The 19,157-nt window shown below is 52.5% G+C and overlaps 4 protein-coding genes across 6 annotated transcripts; 2 read left to right on the top strand and 2 right to left on the bottom strand.

Moving 5' to 3' along the window:
- Positions 1 to 205: 205 nt before the first annotated feature.
- On the bottom strand, positions 206 to 5,408 carry NAGA (alpha-N-acetylgalactosaminidase). Its single transcript, XM_050323680.1, has 8 exons — positions 5,200 to 5,408; positions 4,652 to 4,826; positions 4,315 to 4,492; positions 3,940 to 4,034; positions 3,117 to 3,278; positions 2,450 to 2,647; positions 2,091 to 2,234; positions 206 to 1,853 (listed from the first exon to the last, which is right to left on the bottom strand). Exons 1-8 carry the CDS (start codon positions 5,358 to 5,360, stop codon positions 1,671 to 1,673), a joined length of 1,296 nt encoding a protein of 431 aa, XP_050179637.1. The 5' UTR covers positions 5,361 to 5,408; the 3' UTR covers positions 206 to 1,670.
- Positions 5,409 to 5,889: 481 nt separating this feature from the next.
- On the top strand, positions 5,890 to 12,584 carry PHETA2 (PH domain containing endocytic trafficking adaptor 2). Of its 3 annotated transcripts, none has more exons than XM_050324413.1 (3): positions 5,890 to 5,986; positions 6,984 to 7,085; positions 7,622 to 12,584. In XM_050324413.1, exon 3 carries the CDS (start codon positions 7,626 to 7,628, stop codon positions 8,436 to 8,438), a length of 813 nt encoding a protein of 270 aa, XP_050180370.1. In that variant the 5' UTR covers positions 5,890 to 5,986; positions 6,984 to 7,085; positions 7,622 to 7,625; the 3' UTR covers positions 8,439 to 12,584. The 3 variants fall into 3 exon arrangements, with proteins under 3 accessions (XP_050180370.1, XP_050180367.1, XP_050180369.1); XM_050324410.1 differs by having other exon boundaries at positions 7,618 to 12,584; XM_050324412.1 differs by having other exon boundaries at positions 5,913 to 5,986; positions 6,989 to 7,085; positions 7,618 to 12,584.
- Positions 12,585 to 12,777: 193 nt separating this feature from the next.
- SMDT1 (single-pass membrane protein with aspartate rich tail 1) lies at positions 12,778 to 15,322 on the top strand. The gene is made up of 3 exons (XM_050324415.1): positions 12,778 to 12,992; positions 13,594 to 13,734; positions 15,047 to 15,322. The coding sequence occupies exons 1-2, from the start codon at positions 12,837 to 12,839 to the stop codon at positions 13,729 to 13,731; spliced, it is 294 nt and encodes a 97-aa protein (XP_050180372.1). The 5' UTR covers positions 12,778 to 12,836; the 3' UTR covers positions 13,732 to 13,734; positions 15,047 to 15,322.
- A 1,761-nt stretch (positions 15,323 to 17,083) lies between these two features.
- Positions 17,084 to 18,626, bottom strand: NDUFA6 (NADH:ubiquinone oxidoreductase subunit A6). Its single transcript, XM_050324414.1, has 3 exons — positions 18,464 to 18,626; positions 18,161 to 18,276; positions 17,084 to 17,279 (listed from the first exon to the last, which is right to left on the bottom strand). The coding sequence occupies exons 1-3, from the start codon at positions 18,588 to 18,590 to the stop codon at positions 17,148 to 17,150; spliced, it is 375 nt and encodes a 124-aa protein (XP_050180371.1). The 5' UTR covers positions 18,591 to 18,626; the 3' UTR covers positions 17,084 to 17,147.
- Positions 18,627 to 19,157: the final 531 nt, after the last annotated feature.

Genomic DNA, 19,157 nt, shown 5'->3' with positions numbered 1-19,157 from the left:
CTGTTTCCCCTTGTGCCAAGGAGTGCTGTTGCCCTGCTGAACATGATGTAACTACTGGAAAGCTGTTTCCCACTCTGCATCAATCCAATCTCTGACAGGAAAGCACTTTCTTAGCATAGTTGTTTCTGTTTTGAGGTAATGACCTTGTAGTCCTGCATTAACCAAGCAATTATAGCTAGCGACACTAAGCAAACATGAGACAGAGTGTGTGATCTGCTTCCCTTTATTTCAATTTATTTGCCTCAATCACTTCCCATGAACAAAGCCAGCTCCTTGTTTGTTAGCAAGTCCTTCCTTAACAGCACTGCAGTCACTGTGTTCACTTGATGCTGCACTCAGAGAAAGTTTCTGGAAGTGGCAAGAATCAGCCATTTGGTCCTGCAGGAACCAGAGTGGGCAGATGACCAGGAACTCATCAGATGGATGAACAAAACCAGAACTTTTTTTCCCTAATCTAAAATGTGGTATTTCCCAAGTCTGCAGCTTAATCTCGTGTCAGTCTCCCTGGGCTGCAAGCTTCATGAATGCTGCACCCCTCTCTGGGGAAGATGGGGTAGGCCATGTCTCACCTAAACTCTTCTGTAGGATGTGTGCTGTATGAAGGTGAAGCAGTTGAGGGCTTTGGAGTCTGTCCCACCACTCACTTCCAGTTTATTAGTGCAGGCTCCTCCTCAGGATGGAACTGTGGATGTAGCTGCCTTTGGGAGAAGGAGGAGCCTTTCCCTGAGAAACCCTGAGTGTTAAACCTGCTGTAGGACCTGAGCTGCCTCCTAGCAGGAATTTCCTTCTAGAAAGAGGATGCAACTTGCAACTTGGAGGCACTGGTAACCACCTCTAGTACTGGCATCCTCCCAGCACTTCTACACAACATGCTATGGCTCTTCTATTTTTGGTGCTGTACCACAGCATGGCTGCTGGGGTCATGCATAGCTCATGGAGGTTTTTGCTCTTCTCTGCTGTAAACTTCTACCAGAGGGGCTTTAATTCAATGCTAGCATGGATGCTAGGCTGCAGTAGTGCTGGCCTCTAGGATCCTGGCAGCAGGATCAGGCCTGCAAGTAAAGCCTCTCTGCAGAGGACCATCTTGCCTCCAGAAGTTCTTTATACTGGTGGGGGTATGTGGGAGCGATGCAGCCCTATTGACAACCCCTTACTCTAAGCCAAGCTGATTATAGCAAAAGCAAGGGGACTAGGTCTGACCCTTGAGATTAACGCCATCACACATTTGGGCCTTGAAAGGAGAGGGGTGAAGGGAGAAGTGGGTGTCGCAACACTAGAAGATGCTAAAGCATCCAAAGCCCTTCTACAGGTACAGTTTAAACAGCCCCTGCAATGGTCAGTGATACCCAGCTCAAAGGAGGGAAGTTCTCAGGTGTCAGAGCTGTCAAACTCCAACAGTGGCCGGATTCTGCTTATATGGCATCTTCCACAGGAGGATCTCAAAGGGCTTTGCAATCACTGAGGAATTATGCTCTGCACACCCTTAGGAGGCGGGTAACAAGAGTTCCTGATTTACACAGACTAAGCAGACATCATCAAGCTGGTATTAAGGAATGGTGCCAGCACTGCTGGGCACACCAGCAAAAGGCACTTGTGCAGTGAAGAGCCACGTGTCCCAGGGTCTCCCAGCTCACCCTGGCACTGGCCCACATCCCACCCACTGCACCTCATCACAGGAGGATGGGGTGGAGACCCTCGCCGTGGGCTTGCTCTCTGACCACGTGCCAGGGTTGCACTGGGAGTGCCGTGGGACGGAGATACCACATCACCACCCCTGAGGGGTTAATAACAACTGAGAAGTTGTCTCCTGTCTTTAAGCCACTGATGATCTTCCCGCTGTACACGTCTTTTACCTGGAAGAGAGAGATTTCCACAGACCTTTCATCTTGGGGTCCAGCTGTGGTCATGGCATAGCAGGACAGGGTACAGTAGTGGGCAACAGGAGGGTGACCCAGTGGGCAGCTGCCCTTTCTTCCTCGAAGCATGGAGTGCAAGCCCCCTTCCACCCCCCCAAAATGCATAGAGAGCTGGGAAGGGGGATCCAGGTGCCATAGGGCTGCCGTGCTATGCAGTGTGTCAGTGGGGCTCACCTCATACACAGCATTCTCAGGGAAGTGGAGCTTGGCCAGGCTGGTGGTGTAGCGGAAGGGCATATCTGTCCTTCGGCTGAAGAAGACAAGGGCGCTGGCAGCCTGGGACAGTGGGCGCAGAAACACCTCGATGAGGGATTTCTCCTAGGAGTGGGGATAGGTGGGTGAGGCAGAGCTGCTGGAACCAGCACTGGCCCGTAACGTGTCTGACCTTGCCCTGTGGGGCTGCTATGCCAGCATGCCCCCAGCTTCCACAGCTCTCCTGCTTGTTTCTCTGCATCACTTCCTTCTCCCTCCTTACTGTGATGCTCTGTGCTGCTCCTGACTGCTCTCCCAAATGTATCTGCCTTCTTCCTAACCTTGACAATCCTGCGCCCCTGAATTCCCAGGGGGTCCTGGTTGATCTGGATCATCAGGTGGTTCTGCAGGATCTCCTTAGCACTTGGGGAGATGGTGCGGAGATCCGTGGACATGAGGAGAGGAGCTGCCATCACTGTCCACAAGGCCATTTGAGAGCGTGACTGCTCGTAGCTAAGGCCAAAATTTCCAATGATGAGCTGGAAGAGAAACAGTGAAAAGATGTGAGAGGCACATCCCTAAAAAGGTTAGAAACTTGTCTGTCTGTCACCCTTGCTGATGCTGCTTCCTGCTGGGAGGGAGCTTGCCAGGGAAACCTCACACACACTTTCACTTCCTCTTGAGCAGTCCACCACCACCAGGAGATCCCACTTCTGCCAACAGCACACATTCAAATGCACTCAGTAACATCCTTCATTTCACCAATACTCCCCCTCAGTTTGTGCAGGGAAGAAAAGAACACCTGGACGACTTGTAAACTCAAACGGTGAAGGGTTCGCTGCAACCATGTGGTTTTCCCAGAGCTTAGCCAAGGGCAAGACCAGCTTTGCCTCTTTGCAGCAACAGCACTCCTGTTCCTGGCACTCGTCCTTTGCCCTGCCCACAGAAGGGGATCCCTGAAAATCCTCATCCCCAGACAGGGTCAGAGCACCCACCACCCAGCCGCACCATGTCGGGGTCATTCCAGTGACCAGGACCAGCTGCCGGCTGCAGCACGTCCTGGTTTGCAAAGAACCAGTCCAGGATGGAAAGTACGCTGTCCCAGGAGTCCTGGATGTCATCATAGTTGCGCCACAGGTTGCAGACCTCTGCCAGGATGGTGTAGTTCACCTGAGGAGAAGAATGGGGTCAGGCAGGAGGGAAAATGGAACTGGTCTGCAAGGTGCGGGAGAAGGGGCAGCCCGAACTGCTGAGAGCTGCGCTGTCCAGAAAGTGTGTAAAAGACAGAGGGATCTGGAGAAAGGCAACATCATGTAGGGAGGGAGGACAAGTCATGTCCCAGTATGACTGGGCACATCCCAGTATGATAGGATGTCTGGCAAAGCAACCACAGAGGCCTTGGGGAAGTATGATCAGCTATCAGCTACAAGAATGAGGGCAGCTTGGCATTGATTCAGAAGGTGAAAGAGGAAGTACATGAATGCAACCAATTCTCAAGAAACATATCCTAGGAGGAATGTCCTATTTCAAGCACTGAAACCAGACAGGACCTGTCTCACAATAGACCGTCGTCAGGAGCAACTCCACACCAGCTGAGTAGGGTGGAGATGGCATACCCCAGGTCCTTCTTCCCACAAACTCCCATCACCTAGCCACACTGGGAACCCCAAACGTTCCCAGATGCCTGGCGGGGAGGCCACATCCTCTCTGCAGCACCATCCAGGGGCAGAGTGATAAGTGGGGTGTAGCACCCGGCTCCTGTGGCTCCAACAAGAGCTCCCCCAGCACACAGGGAACACGGGAAACTGCCATTGGATGGGACAACTCTCACCTTGGGGGGGAGCCCCCCCTGGTATGCTGGCCAGCTGCAGGAATAGACAATGGGGCGGCCGGTGGCGTTCAAAGCCCTCGCCATTTCTGGGTAGCCTTAGGGAGAAAAGATGACAATTGATGAAGAGGATGGCTAGCAGCAGCCTGTGTCCCAGCAGCAGCCTGTATTCCAGCCCACCCAGCAAGGGGAAACCCAGGCCAGCATGGCTTTCTGCCTTACACCAGCTCCAGGGCACCTGAACTCCCTCCTCTTTGCCCAGGAGTTGCAATAGGAGACAGAAAGGAAGAACTGGCTGGCCAAACATTTCTGCAGATGGCCAGCTGCCCCAACCAAAGCAGCAAAGGGAGAAATACCAGATGGCCCATGGGCTTTTACCCTTTGCTTGCTCCTCTTCTGATGAGTAGCACCCATCCAGTTTTAGCATATCCACACCCCACTCTGCAAAGGTCTGGGCATCCAGTTTCACATAGTCCAGTGTGGTGCCCGGGTAGCCCCCACAGGTGAGGTTGCCCAGGTCGCCGTAAATGCCCAGCTTTAGGCCCTTGGCATGGACCTGTAAGGAGAGGAGAGCTGCAAGGACTGGATGAGGGGATCCAAGGTGTCCCCAGGTATCAGTGTCCTCCATCCCTTCCCAGTTCTTCCACCATGGGCTGGCTAGGCCCATGGTGGCATGGAGACACAGAAATCCCCACAAACCCCAGTAGACACTCACATAGTCAGCCAGAGCCCTAATTCCACTAGGAAATCTCTCGGGATCGGGAACCAGCCGTCCTGCTGCATCCCGCTGCTTGGCAGACCAGCAGTCGTCAATGTTGATGTACTGGTATCCCAGCACTCTCCATCCATCCTGTGCCAGCCGATCTGCCATCTCGAAGAAGAGCCTCTCGCTGTGGGTTGAGGGGACATGGCAGGCTGAGACCCTGCAACCCCTGTGCCCCACTAGCTGTGGTAGGCAAAGGGATTTGGGGTTAGCTGGGGACTCTGGAGGGTTGATCGCTGCAGGGCTGGTCTGAGCCATAGGAAGGACTCCTGTTTAAACCCCGTCAGGGTCCCATTCATTGACCTCACCGAGGGAAAGTGTTTCCCGACACGCCGCAAAGCCTGGCCACATCCTTCAGCTCCGGGGGCTCTCCAGCCCAGCACCGGGCGCCTGAGTCCCCTATCTCCCACGCACCATACACCCGGGATACCAGGGACACACATACTGCCAGAGCTGACGCAGGCCTGATGTCCGACCAGACCGCTCCCCGCCCTGCTGACCTGATGCAGTTGTGGGGATCCGCCAGGCAGTCCACGTTGCAGCGGAACCTCTCCCAGGCTAGCCAGCCCATGGGGGGAGTGCGCGCCAGCCCGTTCTCCAGGGCCACGGAGGGCAGCGCCAGGGCTACGGCCACGGCCACAGCCAGCCCGCTCGGCATCATCGTCCCCACCGCTGCCGCCGGGGCACAGACACACTCTCCCCTCTCCGGCCCGGCCCCGCTCACATGATGCCGCCCGCATCACCTGACCGCCCGCCCCCGCCTCCCGCCCGCCCCGGGGCCGCCGCGCCCCGCCGGCATGGCACCGCACGGTCCTGCGCCCCGCAGCCGAGGCGTCCCGTTCATATCGACCCCCCCCCCGCACTGCTGCACCCTGTCAGTATCGCACCCTGTCCGTACTGCACCCCACTGCTGCTGCACCGCGCAGCTGGTGCCCACCAGCACTGCGCCCAGCCGGTACCGCACCCTATTGCCATCGCACCCCATTGCTGGCACCCTGTCACCCCTGTCCCCCGTGGCTGCTGCACCCCAATAGTTACACTGGGAGCGGGGGGTTTAGGTCCCCCGAGGTTGGGACCCGCAGGAGTGTCGGCAGGAGCGAAGGGGTGCGGGCGGACGCGGCTCCGGGCAGGCTGCGATGCCCCCCCCCGCTCCCCGCTGCTGCTGCCGCGGCCGCCGGCGGGGCGGTGCTGCCGGCGCGGCGGGACGGCCCAAGCGGCCGCAGGAGCCCTCCCCCGCCCGCGGCCGGGGCCAGGCTGCCCCGCACCGCCGAGCAGGAGCGGCCGGAGGTGAGGCGCGACGGGCCGGGACCGGGGGCCGCCGTCCCGCTGTCGGGACAAGCTGGGAAAGGGCCCGCTGGGCAAGGGCCGGGTGGTGGCGGGGCCGGGCCTGGGCGGCGGCGGGGCGGGCGCGGGGCCGCGGGGTCCGCGGGGGTCGGAGGCACACGGCGAACACTCACACGGAGGGGCACACAAAGACACGCCGCCCGACTGCACAGGCGTGCGCCCCACACACAAAGACACAGAGCCCAGCACTGCACAACTGCGACCCCCGCAGCCCCCTCGCGTCAAGGCTGGCGAGGGCCGCCCCGGCTGCTCGCAGCCAGAGTGTGCCGGGCTGGAGGTTCCCCAGGGTGCCGGGCTGAAGATAGAGCAACCCCAAGGAACTGCCTTTCCTTGTGTCTGGTCGGGGTCTTGTGCATTTTCATACCGGGATCCGTGTCCCCAGATCCTCAGCCCTGCCCCACAAGCCCTAATGGGGGAGATGAGCTCCAGGAGGGATTCTGGAGGTTGCTCAGCAGTGGGGAGCTCCCCACGACCGGATCTGACCAGGGAGTGATGGCTGTGGTTTGTTTTCTGCATATTTCTGTGTGTGGAGTTTTAGCAGTCGGACATCCTTTTGCAGTTGTACAGTCCACAAAGGCTGTGCTGGCTCTGTGCTTCGGGGCTCTTGACTTGCCAAACTGCCTGCCACAGGGTCTCTGCAAATGAGACAGTGATAGCTTCTACAAAGCCTCTTTTTTTTTTTTTTTTTTTTTTAATAAAACCAAAACAAACCCCCAGGAGCCAGAAAACAAACCCACAGGAGCACTGGCCTGAGCTGGGATGGGGTTCAGCCTTTGAAACCAAAAAATGCATGTGCCCCCAGTTTTGCCACCATGGCTTCCAGAGCCACCTGCCGGCACTGAAGACTGGCTTTTGGGGTGGGAGTGATGCAGCTCTTAGTTCTTTTGGTCCAAATTGTTCTGGTTCATGACTTCCTCTCTGCACCTTTCCTTTAACAAAGGATAGGATGGGGCTCATCACAGTGAAGCTTTGGAGACCCTCGACGAGGGAGCAGCCCAACCAAGGAAGACAGCAAGGGATGGCGGTCTGACCCACACAGCCGGTATGGCACCTTGCACCCCGCTGCTGGTGAACCTGCCAGGGCTGAGCATTCTGCTGCCTGGAGGGCTGGTGGGGATGGGTGGTCCTGCACGGAGACAGGGAGTGGGGAGAGGGTGCTGAAATGGAAGTTTCAGAGCCCTTGGGTCTGAAACACTCTCCTTGTCCTGCCCTCTAATAGAGAGCAAAATGAATGCCTTGCAGGCACAGAGGCAAATTTCTTTGATGTGCCCCATAAAAAAACTGGCAAAGTAGGACACTCATGGAATAAGAAATTAAACAGTGGTGTTGGCATTCCCAGAGAAGGCAGGTGTCTTGGTGGTAGGGCTCTGGTGATGACCTCCTCTTTGCAGCAGTGAGGAACTAGCCTGCCCTTTGTAGGGGTACCTGCTGGGTTAGATGCTGTCCTGCATTGCTGGCTGCTGGAGTCAGGGCTGCTTTTTCCCTAGAGGCAGGATCAGGCCTCTTCTGGTGGGGCCAATGACATATTCCACACACTGGGACAAATTCTTCTCCTTCTCTTCCTCTGCTCCTAGGCAGGGTGATGAAGCTGAATGAGCGAAGCGTGGCCCACTATGCCACCTGTGACTCGCCCGCCGACCATGCTGGCTTCCTGCGCAAGCGGGTGGAACGGCACCACCACCATGCCCACCACTACGGCACCTCCTACCAGCGCCGCTGGTTTGTCCTCAAGGGCAATCTCCTCTTCTACTTCGAGGAGCGGGAGAGCCGTGAGCCCGTGGGGCTGGTGGTCCTGGAGGGCTGCACCGTGGAGCTGTGCGAGGCCGCTGAGGAGTTCGCCTTTGCCATCCGCTTTGATGATGCCGGCGCCAAGGCTTATGTGCTGGTGGCTGATGGGCAGGCTACCATGGAGGCCTGGGTGAAGGCACTTTCGCGGGCCAGCTTCGACTACATGCGGCTGGTAGTAAAGGAGCTGGAGAAGCAGCTGGAGGAGGCCTGCAAGAGCTTGGCCGCTTGCCGCAAGTCTCCACGGAGGTCCTCCTCCTCTGGCAGGAAGAGGCATCTCTCCAACCCAGCCTTGCTGCCTCTCCAGGAGAAGCCTTCCATCCTGGAGAACGGTTACTCCACATGGGGTAGTGGTGGTTGTATGCCCAGTGGGGCTGCCTGTCCCGACCATGATGGGGGACAAGCAAAGCCCCCGCCGCTGCCTCCTCGCCGGCGCTCGGCCACTGGCAGCGCCACAGGGTCCCCAGTGCCCGGCCTCTCAGCAGCCATGCTGGAGAGCCCAGTGTCACCAGACACAATCTGTTTCTCCAAGCTGCACAACTGGTATGGGCAGGAGATTGTGGCACTGAGACAGGAGTGGCAGGAGAGGCAGAAGAGGGGACACCTGTGACTGAGGGTGCAGGACGCAAGTCACCAGCCAGCTGATGCCTGTCAGCCTGTCTCCCACATGGGAAGAGCAGAGCAAGGGATTCAGTGGCTGAGTGTGCAGTGTGTGTCTGCTTTACAGGATGTGTGGGAGGGATCTGAGTCTTCCCCAAACCTCATGTTTCATTTCCATGAGGCTTTGTACAGCCGGAGTGTGTAATACCAGGGGAGCCACCTCTGAAGTCTCCTCTGCTGGTGATACGAGGTGCAGAGGGGGCCCAAATCAGCACATATGCAACGAACCTCAACCGACAGGCTTGGCCCCTTGCCGTCCTGACGGGGGTGCTTCATCGCCCACCTCTCCTTCACTGCTTTTTTGTGGTTTTGTTTCTCAGCGTGGAAGTTTGCACAGGTCAGCGTTTATTATTGTCTGTGGTCTTGTGCCAAAGTCCTTCTGCTTTTGTTCTTTTGCTGCAGATAAGGCTGGGCTCTTATGAAGTGCCTCCAACGGGCCACTGGCCCTGGCGTGTGCCTCCAGCCTTGTGCCTCTCTCACCACAGGACGTGTGTGAGCCACTGCAGCTGTGGCTGGCCCAGCAGCTGAGGCTCTTGCATTGTCTTTTTTTTTTACTTTACTTCTGCACTAACACTTCTTCCAGCTAAATTCTTCAGGATGCAGATATCACGGGCTTGCACCTGTCTCTTTGGGTGCTCATGCTCAGCAACAGGGCTGAAACGGAGACGCAGAGCATTGCCTGAAGCAACAGCAAGGACCAGGAGCTCCCTAGGGCTTATCTGAACTCTGTCAAGTGGTAACCAAACCTGTTACTATCTTGGGCTCAGGCTTTCCCTGTTCCAAAACAGGGATGCTAAAGCCTCTTTGCCTGGTCGAGAGTAAATTTCTCAGCCTTTGTTCAGACCACAGCTCCTGCAAAGTGCCATATAGGGCTCAGTGAGCTCATTAGGTTGCTTGCCCAAGAGGGTGTCCAGAGCCACATCCTTGCTGGGCCTCTCTCATTGCTGTGGCTCTGCCCAGCTCCTGGCAGCACTGCTCAGTCAGAGGAGAGGCTTTGGAGGAGCAGGGAGGAGGAAAGAGCTGGTCTCGGGAGGAAAAGGGAAGGTGTGGGAGTGATTTACAGGTAGCAGTGACTGTGTGTTGGCAGTGTCTGGGCTTGCCTCTCTAGCATCAAAGCCATATCTCTGCCTTCTACTAAGCCACCACTTGGTCTGCCTGTGGTTCCCTCTGACTTCATCTCAGCATTGCTTGGCTGATCCCTGTAGCACACCCCATCTTCCCAGCAGGCTGGGAGGGCTGCAGGGAGGAATGCCTGTCACCTTGCTGCAGAAACAGACGTGTCCATCAGTAGGTCAGAAACCTTGGCCACAAGGCAGATGGTACAAGTAGGTGGATGCCAAGTCCAGGGACAAGAACACCCTGGAGTTGGGGTTTATAAATCTCCCTTATCCTCTTGGCAAAGGCTGTTTTTCAGATAAAAAAATATATTTGAAGTAGTTATGTGTTTCCTATCTAAAAATGGAAAAACCTGGTTTTATTGCCCTGTTTTTATTGCCCTATTTTATTAAGGAGCCTTGCTAGGAAAGCAGAAGGCCATTCCAGGTCATGACTGGCTGGAACCTATTTTGCTTTTGTGGAGTTAAACTCAACTTTATACTTTGCAATAGCCAGTAAAGAATGCCAGTGCAGAAATCAAATTAATTCCATTAACTTTTGGTGCCTTTGAAAATATAAATCTCTAGTAGTTTTGGATGATGAGCTTCCAGCCTCCTGCCTAACTATGGCTCAATTGTGTATTAGAGGAAATCTTAAATCATATCTTAGCAATATGACTTCAGGCAGTGACAGTGTAACCTTCACTTACAAGTGATGCTATCTGGTCCTCTCCAGTTTGTGCCTGTATTTCTTCATAGCAAGGATCTTCAGGTTTGGGAGGATTATTTTTGTTCTGTTTTTTAAGTGCAAACAGTTCAGAAAAAGCAGGAGCAGGTGGCCATGGGTCAGGGCCCAGGCTCTGTCAGCAGCCCAGTTGGTTGGACATAGGGGGTAGTTCTGCCTCCCTACCTGCCACTTGAATAGTTCAGTACTGCAGCATTCCTGGCTGTGAAACTGTCCCCTTCCCCATGCCAGGGCAGCAGCATCAGGGAATCACACTACCTGCTGCCTCCTTGCTCTGAGCATGGGTATTTTGCGGTCAATGTCAAATTTGTCAAGCATTTTCCTGTGTTGTTGTTTTTTTTTTTTTTTTTTTAAAGGTAATACAGAGAGAAGAATATTCCCGATGTCTCAGACTTACATAAGGCAGTTTGATGGTAAAGATTTAACTTCCAAAACAAGTCAAAATGTAGTGGCAGTTCCTACAAGAGATCCAAGAATTGGGAACGACTTGAAAAAGAAAATAAATTAACAAAGCCAGTTCTGTCAGAACTGGAACTGAAACAGTATTATTCATTTAAGGGCAGTTTCACTTTTAAGAAGCTGAGTTTGTTTTAAATAAGCCAGGATTGTACTCATAACACTACTAAAGAGCTTATATTTAATGCTTTAATCTGTCCCATTCAAATGGCACAATTTCCACGCTACCTACCTTAGCATTAGCACATCTCCCAGCTAAATCCTAAATCCTGCAAATGAGGCGCTGCGCTCTGCTTTCTGTCTAATCGCATTTGGAGTAATTTTGTGTTTTATTCTGCAGCACTGACAAGAAAATGGCTGAATCCTGATCCGCATTTGCGCTCAGCCCAGCTGTCCATGCCAGGGCCTTTGCTAGGTTTCCAAAGCGCTGTGTGACTTAGGATGCACTTGATCAGGGCTTCCTCACTATTCCGCTCTCCTAGCAAGGTTGGCCCTTTTGTGAGTAAAAGGAGCCATAATGGGAGTCATGGCCAAATTTGTATGGGAGTACAGGGTTTTTTTAATGACCGTTGCTGCTTGCTTCATTAGCCAGGAAGCATCTGGGTGCCCCACTGCCTCTTCAGAGATGGAGGCCATCAGACCAGCCCAGCTGAGAATTTGTTGTGCTGGCAGAGCCTTTGAAGCAGCCCCCAGGCTGGAGGTTGGGATTTCAGGTTCCTGAGGTTGCACATGCAGCTGGCTAATGGAGCGTCCTATCTGTCTGCAGGCAGAGATCATTACAGGAACGGCAGAGAGTTTTCACTGCACATTGTCCCTGGCAGCAAAATAAGACTAATTGCCACAGATGGATTTTTCTCCAGCCATTCAGGCTCGGACTGTTTCACCTCCTGCTTCCACTTTCCCTTATTAATTTTTAAAAATAGAGAATGTCTGGGCTGCAGAAAACAGGTTCCTTGGCACAGGGGGACCTGACTGCTAAAGCTGAGTGGGTACTTTTCTTAAGGTACTGAATTTAAGATCCTTTTCTAAGAGTTTTCTTTAGTGTAATAATGCAAAAGCGATGAGAGAAAAATGCTAAAATTTAAAAAAATGACTGAAAGAGGAAGGGCAATTCTATCATGGCCTTTGTAAGCTATGGCGAGAAGGGCTCCCAGTCCTGCTAAAATAGCCGACAAAATCCTTAAATTTTTTTCTGAGGCTGGCATTTAAGATTCAAGCCCGTGATATATTATTTCTGCACATCTTTTTTGTTAAACTGTGTTGATGTTTTCCACTGAATCCAGGTCCCAGCGGCAGGAGTAACCTGAAGGTTTTACCCGTGGCCACTGCTACCCATTTGTGGACAATCCTGACCGGGGTCAGACATTTTCTGTTACAGTAGCTACTGCATTAATATAGAGTGGGGCCGGGAGGGGTGAGTGACCCCTCCATCTTATCTCTCTCGACTGCCTTTGCGGAGCAGCTTAAAGAACCCCCACTGAAATGCACGTGGAGTTCCCTTGTCCGGGACATCTCAACACCACCAATTGCGTTCTGTCCGCACAATTACCTGGCGACACTACGAGCAATCCGCGGGGACACTCCCGCCCTCCCAAGGGCTTCTATTTTAGGTAGGACGGCGTGTTCTATTTTTTTAGGAGGCCGTTTTGCATGCGCCTTTGTTTTTTTACACGCGGAACTTGTATCATACATTTCATTACATATTGTTAGCGTTTGTTTTACACGCGGAACTTGTATTACGGATCTCATTTACACTGTTCAGCGTTTATATTTTATGCCGAATAAACTGGTTTGGTTTGTAGCCCGTGCGCTGCCACTGGAGGCGTGAGCCCCCCCGGGAGTTTCTGCACGGCCCGGGCATTCCGGCCCGCGGCGGTTCTCCCTCGCCCGTGGCTCCCATCGGGAAGGGTGGAACACTGCCCCCTTCCGCCTCTCCTCCCGGGCACCGGGAGGGAGCCCCGCCCCCGCCGCGCCGCTCTCGCCGCCTCTCCCTAAGCCTCGCGAGATCGCGGGTGACGCCCGGGCTCGGCCGCGGCTCAGGGCAGGCGGGACGATGGCGGCGGCAGCTGGGCGGCTCCTGGCGGCGGCCGCGGCTCGCTCGGGGAGGGCGGGCTGGGGCGGGCCGCGCGGCGCCTCGGCCGCTTCGCTGGTGCCCTCCCGGAGCGCCACCGTCACCCGCAGCGGCGCCATTTTGCCCAAGCCCGTTAAGGTGAGTGAGGGGCGAGCGGGTGGGGGCGGCAACGGACGGCAGCGGTGGCCAATCGGTGCTGGCGCAGCTGTTGTGGGCGGGGCGGAGCGGAGAGTGATAAGTGCCTGGGCCAATGAAGGGAGTGACTGTAGGCGGGGCGGGCACGCGGAAGCTCGGGCAGCGGCAGGGTGATGGGATGGCCCTCTCGTCCCCGAGCGGGGCGGCGCTGGCCGGACCCCGTCCCGACCCCGTCCCACCGCGTTCCCCCGAGCGCTGGTCCGGCCCGTGTCCCCCCGTGTTTCCCTGCGTTCCTCGAGCGAGGCGGTGCTGGCCCGGCGGTGCTCGGTGGGCAGTAAGGCGGAGATCAACACCCGCCTGCGCACTCCCTTTGCCATCGGCGACCGCTCCCCTTGCTAAGCCACGGGCGTTCCCTGCCTCGGGCTTCCCGCGGCTTCCAGCTCCCCGGTGGAATGTTTATAATACTATAGTACTGTAACAAAGCGCGATGCGGTGACGGGAGGTTGACACTAGGAACAACAAAGCGTTCCTCCCTCCACTTCCCGAGCCTTCCGAAGTGCCACTTGCTGATAAAGAGCCACCTTTTCCAATCGACTCCTTGCAGACTCCCTTCGGCCTCCTCAGAGTGTTCAGCGTCGTGATCCCTTTCCTGTATGTTGGTACTCAGATCAGTAAGAACTTCGCAGCCTTACTTGAAGAACATGACATCTTTGTCCCAGAGGATGACGATGACGATGATTAACGGGTATGTCATTAACTGCACCAGCAATCTAATTATTTGTGCGTCCCATTTGGCTTGGGGCAGGGAGGAGGATCTCAGACAAGGAAATACAGACAGCAACACCTTGAAAGGTACATGTGCCGTTAAACACAGACACGGATTTGCCTTTGACTATGAACTTTTTTGTTCTTTTATGACACAGTAGGCCAGACTGGTATCTGTGAAATCTCCACACCATACAGTCACTAGAAATCAGAGTGAACTGATGGAGTTTTAGACCTTGTCAGTTGAATCAGAAATAAACTGTAGTCAGTGAGGGTCTGTACTGCAGACAGAACAGAGGGACTTCAGTGTTACTGTATTATGCATGCAAAGGGCAACAGACCTGGTGAAGCAGCTGGAGCATAAGTCTTATAAGGAGCAGCTAAGGGAGCTGGGGGTGTTAGGCCTGGAGAAAAGGAGGCTCAGAGGACACCTTATTGCTCTCTACAACTACCTGAAAGGAGTCTGTAACAAGGTGGGCATTGGTCTGTTCTCCCAAGTAACAAGCAATAGGACAAGAGGAAATGGCATTATGTTGTGCCAGGGGAGGTTTAGATTGGATATTAGGAAGCATTTCTTCACTGAAGGGTTTGTACAGCACTGGAAGAGGCTGCCCAGGGAAGTGGTTGTGTCACACTCCCTGGAGGTATTTAAATGACGTGTAGATGTGGCACTTGTGTCCACTGCTAAACCATGTCCCTGGCAGTGCTGGGCTAGCAATTGGACTCAATGAACTTGAAGGTCTTTTCCAACCTAAATGATTCTATGATTTTGTTCTACTTGTTTACCTGTTTAAAAGCTTTTTGCTAACTCACAGAATGACTATTTTAAAAGAGAATCACTTATTTTCTGAAATTCTGATATAGGTGAACAATTAAAGAGAATTCCAGAACCCATCAGAACAAACTGTCTGGTGGGTCTTACAACATTGAGTAGTTGGATCATTCAGACTCAGTGGAAAGAAAGAGTGGAAATAATTCCCCTTTATCTGCACTATGCTACACTTTCTACTATTTTATGTTATTCTGTTTGGCTTGCCCTTTTATAAAGATTTGAGTTTGGGTGTATTTGATTCTTTATAGAACAAAGAAACTTTTTTAAAGATGTAATTGCAAACAGTGTTGCTTTGTAATCGGTTTGGTGGATGTATTCTACTTGATAAGGGGGTTTTCCAGCATGCACTGTGCAGCTAAAAGCAAAGACTGTACTGGCCCGTTGGAAACTCCCTTTACCTAAACCCCACTTTGTGTGGTTTTGGGAGAAGTGTTTCTGAAGCTTGTTATTCTATTTGCAGCACAGTAACAGAAGAACAGAAGGGAGAAAGCCATTGACAAAGCAATGATTCCAACATCTGTCACTTGTGTTTTGTCCTTCCTAAACGGGATGGGGGCTTTGTCCCCCTTTTGCCAGTGAGTGTCCTGCGCATGACGGAAATCTGTAGATCAGGGCTGAAGGAAGAGCACTGCATCCTTGCAGCCCTTGCACACGCTCACCTCATCAAAGACTGCTTGGATGCCTTGAATTAGCAATATGGGAAACACTAAATTAAAGATCAAGAGATTGAGATGTATGACTTTGGTCTTGTGTTTTTATTCGTTCATTATGTGCCTGTGTACTAGCATTTGTCTTTCTTCTCTGTCTGTCTGTTCCAGTAAGGAGACTCTCCTCATAATTATTTCCTCTTGTGAGTCCCCTCTGTCAGCCCTTTTCCCCAGGGGAAGCAGCAGCCCCACAACACAGTCTCATTAAAGAATGGAGTGCATATCAACAGTGGCACTGCAGTTCAGCAACCTGGCAGGTGATGGAGACTGTGTCATTAATGTCACCTCACTGAAGATTAAATACAGTATTATCATCACAGAGTTAAAAGTTTTCGTACCTTTGGTAAAAGATCACAAATGGCAAACTAACTTGCTGATGTTTTTTATAGCATTTAATCTCTGAACACTGAAAAAAATGTCTGAACACTGGCTCCATGTACCTAATATTTCCTAGGTAGTTTGGTACTTCCTTCTGAATGAGCCCTAATATATTTGTTGTCTTAACTGTGTATAAACTTCAAGTCCTCTTTTCATACAAGTGTTTACTATTGCATTTAAATCCTAGCGTAATAGACTTTAAAAGTTTCGCCTAATGTTGCACACATTGGCACAGTGTGTAGTTCAAACAGCCACACTTGCTCCCTTATTCTTTGGCACAGCTTTAGATGTTTGCTCTGTAACTCTCCAGCACAGCTACAACGAGAAAAGGGAGCCTGCAATCTGAGTAACCCCAACAGCTGTAGCTGAAGGGAGCTGTCAGGTTCTTGAGTCGCTTGGTATCTGAGTTGCCCCCTCCTTCCCCGAGCCACCTAAGTGGTTGTTCCAGACCATCTGCTCTTGGGAGCCAAACATGCACCCACTCCTGTCTTCTATGCTGCCAAATTCCTTATCACTGCTTTATCCCACAGTCTCTCCTGGCCCCTCCTGACTCTCTCAACCCTGTCCTTAAAAACACGCCACCCCTGAAGCCCCAAGGTACACTTGCATACGCATCCCTGAGGAGTGCTGTGTTACAGTCCTCATCTGGGGAAGAAAGCTCCAGTATTTAGGCAGGATAAAAATAAGTTTGAGTGTACTACAAAGATCTGATGCTGCTCACACCTGGGGGAGCTCCAGCAGCAAGTTACCTGCTGAAAATCTGTTCTGACTGGTGACAGGACAAATTCTCCTTACCCTTCTCAAAAGGGAGTTAGTAATTCCTGATTCAATTAAGGAGGTGATGGTAGGACACCATCTCCTGTTAGGCATCATAAGTTCTTACAGAGCCTTCCTATTCTAGACAACAGTACAATCCCCCATTTTTCCTGGTAATTTCATTTTACAGCAGGGAAATGGACTCTGCTCATGTGTTTAGACACAAAGGGATTTATTTGCCTATTGGATTTTATGTATTCTCTGAGGAGGTAAACAAAGACTAGTGTCCAAATGAAAAACAGCAGGTCAACAAAATCACAGCATGAAACTGCAAGACACTACATGAATACGGATGGGTCTCAAGCTCAAGAGTATTTCTGTGACTACACTAGCTGTTCTGAAGACCTGCTCTTTCCTCCACAGAGCTAACACGTTCAGACAGGGCTGCAGGCCAAGCACAAAGCCCCACAGCTAGGTTGTGTTGCGGTTATTCAGCAGACACCCCGGGGCAGGTGATGGGACAAACGCTGCCCACTGAAAATACATACTGGCAAAACTGTGAAATGACAGCTCTTCAAACATCATAATCATTTGCACGCACTCTGGATTCAGCTAGTCATTAGACTCCTAATATGTTACACAATCTCTCTGTATGGTTTTTTTTTCTATTGTACAGAACTTTATTTGTAATATAAGGCAGGAAGACACCAAGTCAATCTCTCAGGGATCGTGGCCCGCATAGAATTTGGACAGAAAGTCTTTAGGTTGCGGGGTTTCCGTCTCATGGAAATACCTCATGACGTGAGTCCTCTGCTTCCATACATGAATGGTTTCTTGAAGCTCCATTTTCCCCTGAGCACAGACAAAAGAATTTTAGACCAGTTCTCAGTTAGAGCCCAAGTCTAACCTTACAGCAGCATGAAAGTTATTTGAATGCACTTAGGAAGATTTAAGTAAAAAATAGCTGCATCAGCAATTCTGTACTCCTACAAACTCCTTGTATCACCTACACTGTGACACAAATATACTGACATACAAATGACACAAACATATACAAATATGTTCTCGCTTTGTGACTTGACATCTCTGCAGCATAGCTCCCCAGCCCTGTGAAACAGGCAAGGGATCCTGCCTCCTTCTTAAAAGCTGCATTGTTTCTCTCATAACCAGCACCTCCAATAAAATTCTACATAACATTCCTAATTTTCAAGTACGTCTATTTAATTTGTTTGAATAGAAGCACTTAGCAAAACTAAGTACTATTGCCAAGTGCTTAGCACCAGTATCACTGCCATAGAGATATTAAACTTCATGACTCCACTCTATTGTACTGGTTTTGTAGGATGGCAGCACATAGTAAAATGAGACTGCCTGGAATTGTCATCAACTGTACTACCTAGGATTCTATTTTCAGATTTTTTTCATCACATAAAGACAGAGTAACTGTCTTGAAATGCATGAAATACAACAGGTGAGCATGGCAGTCCTTGGTTGGATGCTTTCTAATGCATTAGAACTGCAGACGTCACTTACTGTGGCTCTTTGAAAGATCTGCAAACCAGAAGAACCCTGAGTGACGGAAATCTGTATTCGAGCCACTCGGACTTAGGTGCATTAAGATCCTGTTCCTCTGCTTACTGAAGCAGCACGATCCCTGATCAACAGGTTTGCTGACACAGGTAAACCAATATGACTGCAAGAGACAACCGCTCCATTGCCCAAGTTGTTTGTACCTTAATAACCAGCATGTCTATCACCCGTGGATCCCTAATGTGGGCGTTCTTCATGAACATCTCCCGCACCTTGTTACGCCCCTGTTTCACCGTGATGTCCAGCTGGTACAGGTGCACTACAAGAAACACAACACCCACTGCGGTCATCCACATCGCTTCGCGGTTTTCCCACCGGCGGGGTTCAACTCAACCCTCCAAAACGCTACCGAGTCGCTCGTTCATGCGCAGCCGGCCGGCTTCACCAATGTCATTAAGGCCGTTCGACCTTGAGCACGCGCGGCAAGTCCCGCGCGCCTCACCCACCCGTGTTGGGCACCTCGCGGTACCAGGCCCGGTACAGCTCCCTGACGCGCCGCTTCGCCTCGCTCAGGTCCCGGCTGAAGATCGGCTTCACCGCGGCCGACACCACCCCCTTGCCCGCCACCGCCATCTTGCTGCCGCCCCCGCCCTGCCACCGCCCGCGGGAACGCGCACGGCGCGGCAGCGCTCCTATTGGCCGGCTGTGCTGCCACTCCGCCCGGCCGGCTGACGACCTCCCATCGGATTGGTCGCAGGAAACGCCAATCAGCGCTGTTTGCGAGGGAAGAATCACTCTGGGTGGGCGGGGCCGCGCCATGTCCCACCCCCCCGGGCGGTCGGGTCCGACCCCTCAGAGCCGGGGCCTCCCTCAGGGCCGGGTGGGGATGTGTTTTGGAGTTATGTATTTGTTGCCTTTGCCCCCCAGACTGTTTGCTCCTCCAAGTGGACCTTCTGTCAGTGCACTATTGCGTGCTAGAAAGACAGTCCTAGTCTAGCTATACCCACGTTTTTATCCAAATACATGAGTGCTGGGATCCTCACTGAGGTTAAGTTCCTGGCAACCTTCTCTTTAAACACACTCGTGTGTGCTGGTCACTATAAACCCGAAACCGTTCAGTTCACTGTCACTGAACCGACCAGAAAAATAACACTGAAAGGATCTTTAAAGCAGCAGTTGCGGTGCTGGGGGCAAGGAGAG

Source organism: Myiozetetes cayanensis, unplaced genomic scaffold, assembly GCF_022539395.1.
Source record: "Myiozetetes cayanensis isolate MyiCay16 unplaced genomic scaffold, myiCay2020 scf3, whole genome shotgun sequence".
Taxonomy (NCBI): Eukaryota; Metazoa; Chordata; class Aves; order Passeriformes; family Tyrannidae; genus Myiozetetes; species Myiozetetes cayanensis.
This window is presented reverse-complemented; position numbering and strand designations above follow the sequence as displayed.